Below are 7,346 nucleotides of genomic sequence, written 5' to 3'. Positions count from 1 at the left end.
GCAACAAAATAAGGAATGAACATATTAGAACAGTTTTGAAAGTTGCGCCAATTAATGAAAAGCTTTGAAAAAGTCATTTGAGATGATATGATCACGTCCAACGGAGCCCCGAGAACGGCCCAATAAAGAGGAATTATTTGATTAATTGAAGGAGCTAAATGATCTAGAGACAAGCCCAAAATGACCATATGAGAAATCGTGAGTAGTGACATACATAAACTAGGTCTTGTCCTAAATATGACCTCAAATAGAGTTTATTGGAGGGTAATGATCCATGTAGCTGACCTAATTTATCTGAGTTTCTCCTAGTTTATTGAGCAATGCCTCTTTCCTCTTATTTTATTCTCTCTTCACTTCTCTAATATCAATTCTTATTTCCTTATATTTTGTTCTTTTCCTTTTTCTATTTGGACCTCGGTTTTTCCCTACTTTGTTTTGTACAAATACTTGTAGTGGACCCCACTAAATTAAGATAAGACTGAATTTATTGTTGTTGTAGAACTAAATGGAACAATTATTAGGCTGCTTGAAGACTTTGCGTGCTGTGGGTTTGTGTGATATGGGTCAGTAAAAAAATGGGTAGGTGTTTTTAAGTGGGCTCTATACCAAATGACACCCAGCCCACTCGATCGATACTCACAGCCAAAACCCTAGTTATTATTTTTTTTTGCAAAAATTACGCCCCTCCATTGTGGTTTATCAAAATTACATGTGGATCCATGAATTTAAACGAATTATGGTGTGTGCATACTATTAGTTTCAAATAACAAAAGACCTTATTACCCTTTAATGAAAAAGAGTCTTAATATCATAGGACTATTATACCCTTTTGTACTAGTATACCCAAAACTCTCAAATCCCTTTCACGTTGGAGAAGTTGGGTTTGAGAGATCTCGCTGTTACCTCTACAAGAAATCTCAGGTGGAGAAGGAGCCCTACATCTCTGAATCTTTAGTAGCACAATCTGAGAATGATTAAATATGTTTAATCAAATGAAATAACTCCATACACGAGATTCGAACACTGGATGGTTCTATTCATGTAATATGAGCGGAAAATAGGTAGCCCTCTCCCTGAACTTGAGTATGATTAAGAAGAGTATTCTGTAGGATATTAGAATGGCAACAATAGCTGTTAAATCTAACCACTTGAGTATGATTAAGAAGAGTATTCTTGAGTGATCCAACTTGATCCCAAACATTGTGTGGATGATCTCACTACCCTTCAGTATTGCGTCACCAGGAAACAGGGATCAAACTCAATTATCTATATTATTATGATTATTGAATACATAGCTTGTCCGCCGTTGGCATGAGAGGACTGACCTTAGATGTTTTTTCAAAATCAATATGAAAGGGGTCGGTGGCTGAAAAGAGAGAGAGAAGTACGGGTAGAGAGAGGATGGGTGCTGCGGTGCCCCTGTTTTTATGTTCCTGCTTCATGATCATTCAACAGGTTATTGAAGATATCTGTTTCCCAATATAGATAAGGAGCTCACTTCAGCCAAATCCAATAGAATTTGAAACAAATAAGGGTTTGATGAAATCAACAAAGAACTCATAGTTTGACAGGTTTGATGCGACAAATAAAGACCCAAAGCTCCTAACGAGACAAAGCAATGCCCCTCTGAAAACGTAGTTGCTTCAAAGCTTGGCTAAGGGCGAAACGATGAGGGGGCAGAAGGCATAGACGCAAATAAATCAGCCAACAGAAGGTGAATGGGGCCGTAAGGTCGCTGCGATTGTGACCGAGAAATAGAGGGAGAAGAACTGCAACTCGCTTTTTTCGTTATGAAATCCCCTAAATCTGGAACCCTAAATCTAAAAAATTGATTTATACCAAGGAACACAAAAGAAAACAAAGAATTAAGTGGAAATGGTTGTTCGCCCGTAGCTTCAATCGAAGCTTTGGAGCCTCAATAAACTACAGGGAAGGGAGTTCGCTGGCCCAGGGGGTTCAAGAAGTGTGGAGCTTCGTCGATCGTCGAGGCTGCCATCTTCTCCACCCAATCTCCGCGGTGCTTTATGCGAATGTCTTCTCTGAAAGGCAGCAGGTTGAAAGATGAAGGAGGAGACTTGAAGAAGAATGAAGCAGTTGGTTGAAGAAAAGTGAAGGCATGAACGAAAAAAACCCTCTTTTGGTTGTTTCGGTTGTTTCAATTGAAGGGTATAATGGTCACTTCATGTTCCTATAAGGGTATTTTAGGGTATTAAAAGGTATTATGTAAGGTGACGTCACCATCTAACGGTCTCAATTTGATGGGACTAACGAATTGGACCCAATTGTAAAACTCTTAGAAAATATAGGATAGAGGGCGTAATTAGTTCAAACTCTTGGATTCACATGAAATTTCGATAAACCACAGGGGAGGGGACGTAATTTTTTTTTTTTTTTTTTTTCTTGAATAGAGCAAAACCCTAGATTTTATAAACCGATAAGTTCGCGTTTTCTGTTCTCTCTCGCTCGCAGAAGCTTTTTCTCTCTTTCTCTTGCTCGCGCTTGCCTGTGGATTCCGACGGAGTCCTCAATCTTGTGCTACCATGCCTCCAAAGTTTGATCCCTCGCAGGTCGTAGATGTTTACGTCAGAGTTACCGGTGGTGAGGTCGGTGCGGCGAGTTCTCTCGCTCCCAAAATTGGTCCTCTTGGTCTCTCTCCCAAGAAGATCGGAGAAGACATTGCCAAAGAAACTGCTAAGGATTGGAAGGGTCTTCGTGTGACCGTGAAGCTTACCGTCCAGAATCGACAGGCCAAGGTCTCTGTAGTCCCGTCGGCAGCAGCTTTGGTAATCAAAGCCCTCAAGGAGCCCGAGAGAGATAGAAAGAAGACCAAGAACATCAAACATTCTGGAAACATTTCTCTTGATGATGTGATCGAGATTGCAAAAGTAATGAAACCCAGATCAATGGCTAAGGAACTAAGCGGTACGGTGAAGGAGATTCTGGGTACCTGCGTCTCCGTCGGATGTACGGTTGATGGAAAGGACCCTAAGGATCTGCAGCAGGAGATTACCGATGGCGACGTTGAGATTCCTCAAGATTGATGATAGTATCGAGTGAGAAATTGTTGGTTTCGTCCATTTTTTTTCTCCTGTTAGTCGAATTTTGTTGAAAACATACTTTTCGATCGTAATTTTTTTTTTAGTACTTTCTTTCAATGCCTTATTTTGTTCTTTAGCTCTACCTTTTAATTGAATTGCAGCTTATCTTGGAAGAATATGCTCTCCTCAGTTTATCGTACTTCAATTGTGAATCTAATACTTCAATTGTGAATCTAAGGGCCCGTTTGATAACGTTTCTGTCGTTTCTGTTTCAAGAAACAGAAGAAACATAAATTTCCATTTCTAGAAATAGAAACAGAATTGAAGGTGTTTGATAAGTCATGTTTTTAGAAGTCGACTAGTGAAAGAATGGTCACAAGTCGTTTCCAGAAATGGTTCGCTTCTTGAACCATAAATAAGTAAAAATTTCTGTTTCTATTTATGAAAATAAGTGAAACGAAACAGTTTTATCAAACACTGTTTACTCCGTTTCAGCAGAAATGCGTTTCTTGAAACGTTATCAAGCCCTAAATGTATCACTTGATGATGCATTTTATCTTAATCTTCATATCATGGGTAATTGTGTTGAAAAATTCATTTGAAGCTTCAAACAGGTTAATTTAACAACTCATTAATTGAATTGGGCTATTCTGTTTATCACTGGGACAATGGTATGGAAGTCTGCAATTGTGCCTAGTTTATTTTCTGCGCGTGCGTGCATGAGTACCTGAACTTTTCTTGATATTCTTAGGTACATAAAATTTGTATGTACTGGTTAGTAGTTAGAGATATTTGGATAATAAAGATTCAAAATTGGTTTTATTTGTTTGTGTTTATTGAGTAGTAGTGGGTGTTTATATGGTTGTAGAGTCCTTTGTGAGTTGCATGGCTGTTAAAGTAATGTGTGATTGTGCTTTGCCAGTTGGACTTTTGTTGCGCCAAAAACTAAATTATGGTAAAATGTTTTTGGGCCTCCACATCCCAATGTCAGATGATTAGTAAATAACCAATTTGGTTGTGTACTACTTGTCTTAAGCTCTAAATATGATGGAATGTTCATCTTTGGTAATTTTCCTCCATTACATGTTTTTCTCTATTACTTTATCGCATCATGGTGTGCTGGATTATGGAACTGCCAAGAATTTGCCCAATGGGATATTGATTTGTCTCCATCATGTCCTTGGCATAATCCTCATGCTGGGTTTCATTTTACCAGCAAATAATATCTATGATGTCCATTCCTCCTGATAGCCCTTGGGCTGTTCTCTGAAGTAGGGATGGTGATGGTGCAGGTCTAATGAGGCCTTTCCTTGCACAGTGCTTGCCTTCCTTATTATTTTGGTTGATGAATGATGACCCTTAATTGGTTGTGGTTGGGGTTGTGGTTGGGGTTGGGGTTGGTGTGTAAAATCATTTGGGAACCTGCACTGCACAGCCATCCAACCTTTTTGGTTCAGTGTTGCCTTACTGTTAAAAGTCTGGTGTATGGTTCATTGGTTGGGGTTATTTTTGATTGATAATAAACAGGGTGCAATCTGTATTGATATAGCGAAATCCACATCAATCCCTGTCCCTAACCATGTCTATATTTATGGTTGATTGATAATTAGCAGGGTACAATCTGTATTGGTATAGTGAAATCCACCTCAAACCCTTGTCCCTAACCATTTCTATATTGAACCTTAGCGGGTAAATAATATTTTACAAGTCTTAGATGAATAGTTTCTATATTGTAATTGTAGGGAATCCTTGCATTTAAGGTGTTGACTTATTTAGGAAGTCCAATTCGGGTTAAGCATTCCTTGGTAGTTTTTCCTTTAAATGGTTATGATTCATATGTTTAAGAGTCTCAACTTTCAAAAATGGTGAACCAAAACTCATTTTTTTAATGGTTTTGGTGAGAAGAGCATCTGCTTACAAATACTTTAATATGCTTATTGGTTTGTTATTTGCCTATATATTTGCTTCCGTCTCTTGGTGGTTTGAGTAGCTGGAGGGATCTTACTATTCTCATTGCAGTTTGTCTTACCCAGAAAATTTTAGTATAAGCCCTGTAGCAAACCAGATTGCAAGATTCAAGGTCTGATCTTTTGTTGTGATTTGTGAATGGTTTTCTTGCATCATATCTGATGTCTAGGTGACTCCTTTTTCTAAGCATTTTTAAGTCCTCTTTCCTTGAATTCTTCTATTGAACTGATTTTGATCTTACGTTACCTAAGCCACCTAATAGCTGTTTTTGGATGACACTCTCTCTTTTTTCCCTACTAGGACAGCACCTGATATAGCCTTTCTCGCAGATGTTTTTTTCCTAGGAAAGTGAACTTTGCTGAAAAGCTTCATCTCTCACTGGATTTTGGGAGCTTTATTTTTCCATTTGGCTAACTCTATTTTGGTTGAAACTTGACATGTGACTGAGAGACTAGGGGTCTATAGAAACTCTTTAGACCTGTGAAATTAGAGAAAACTTGTCCCCATATGTGAGAACAATGATTTGTTTGTCGAGAAACTTACTTTCTCTTGGGAGAGAAGGAATATGGAGTCGCTACTTGGACTAGGGTTAAGTACCCACATTAAACATATACGACTTGATTTAGATTTAGTTAACTTGATTAAACCTGTCTTCCCATTTACATGGCATTTCTGTTGTGTGACCGAGGGAGGGTTTTCTAAGCAGTTGGTATTGAGGAGCACACCAACACCGGTGGGTTGTGACAAAAATGCTATCAGACATTGGAGGGTATTGTATTCATTCCATGTGAGGAGAGAGAGAGAGAGAGAGAGGCAGAAGGGTTAGTGTACCCTGACTCATCAACTCAGGGAGCATTTTCTCATATTGTAATATTTGAAGGAAAAAAGAACCCTGTCCTGCTGCAGGAAACGTCTAGTGGCAAGGTGCATAATAAAGAACCCTGTCCTGTTGCTAGCACACCATCAATGGTCGAAGATAATCCCAAGGAAAAATCCTGTGGTGGATTCAATCTGTGTGGATCAGACTGTACAGGAATGGTTCTCATACGAGAACCTGATCCACACCCATATAGTAGCTACATGGGTGGGCATCCCTGAGTCATTTGGTCATCAGATGATTAATTCAGCGGCCCACTAATTTGAGTGGAGCAGGATCCATTTCATTGTGCTCTCTTCATCATTGGTGATGTGAGACTATGATTGGATTCTGTATTCACTAATGACTCCTATCTCTATTGTATGAAGTTGAAACCTTCTTCCTAGTCCAATTTTAAGCTGTTTGCTGCCCATTTCTGGATAATATATCCGGCCTCATCCATTGACCCTTTGTTGTTGAGCATTGTTCTCACCTTTCTGCCCCAAAGAGCTGGATCCACTTCATTGTGCTCTCTTCATCATTGGTGATGTGATGCCAGCCTTTTCTACCAATCTTGTTGGGATCTTATTAACTCTGACATTCTTCGTTTCTTGTTAGATTTCTCAAATCTAGACCACTCCATCCGAGCTCTGCAGAGTCCAAGCCGGGTCTGAAAACCCAACTTTGGGGCAGAAACGTCGGATTAATCCCAAGTCCAACTTGAAGCAACAGACAAATGAGAGGGCATATCTGCTTAGCTAGCAGTGGGATCTATTACATTAGGTTGCGTCTGGGTCTGCAACTGGGTCCGCCAGGTTAGGCTGGGTTGGGTTCATTTTTTCTTCAAATTTGAGTCCATATTCATCTTAACTTGCAATCCTAACCCGGCCTAACCCGTCCGATTCTTGGGTTAGAAATTCTCAACCCAAATGGCCCCCCGTCAAGTTGGAGAATGTGATAAATGAGGTAGGGTTCCTCTTGACTCCCGTGTGGCGGAGGAGGCTATTATGGAAAATCCCTTCAAATAGAGGGGGGTATGTAGGCGATTTCCATGGGGGAGGGGGAACAGTAATATTGGTGATGTGCAATTTCATTTTCGTGCTGGTGTTGTGGGGATCTCACCGCTCTTTATTTTTTATTTTTTTATTTTTATCAAAGAAGAGGCAGGCTGGGCTTGACCCATTTTTACTTCAAATTTGAGCCCATATTCATTCTGACTTGCAGTCCTAACCTGGCCCAACCTTGGGTTAGGAACTCTCAACCCAAAACCAGACTTTGGTTTTGGGGTTGTATGGAGAAGGGAGGGGAGGGGAGGGGGTAGGAGATGCACCTACAGGTTGCCTGTGTAACAATAACTTGCTTACTTGCTTAAAAACCTTAAAATTTTAAAGGGTGCAACTTCTTTTCACCAAAATAGTGAACTAAGTTGGTTAACCTTCTTTTTTAATTATTCCTTGTTTTCATTTTCAGTTTTTTTTTTTTTT

At 39.6% G+C, this 7,346-nt stretch overlaps 1 protein-coding gene across 1 annotated transcript; it reads left to right on the top strand.

Annotated features, from left to right (window-relative positions):
- The first annotated feature begins 2,428 nt into the window (after positions 1-2,428).
- LOC122057413 (60S ribosomal protein L12) lies at positions 2,429-3,155 on the top strand. The gene has a single exon (XM_042619505.1). It carries the CDS (start codon positions 2,541-2,543, stop codon positions 3,039-3,041), a length of 501 nt encoding a protein of 166 aa, XP_042475439.1. The 5' UTR covers positions 2,429-2,540; the 3' UTR covers positions 3,042-3,155.
- Positions 3,156-7,346: the final 4,191 nt, after the last annotated feature.

Source organism: Macadamia integrifolia, chromosome 12 (assembly GCF_013358625.1).
Source record: "Macadamia integrifolia cultivar HAES 741 chromosome 12, SCU_Mint_v3, whole genome shotgun sequence".
Taxonomy (NCBI): Eukaryota; Viridiplantae; Streptophyta; class Magnoliopsida; order Proteales; family Proteaceae; genus Macadamia; species Macadamia integrifolia.
The sequence above is the reverse complement of the archived record's forward strand: the minus strand, read 5'-3'. Positions and strand labels throughout refer to the sequence as shown.

Excerpts from the sequence above, each read along its gene's own strand:
- LOC122057413 (XM_042619505.1), top strand. The coding sequence starts at position 2,541 with ATGCCTCCAAAGTTTGATCCCTCGCAGGTCGTAGATGTTTACGTCAGA.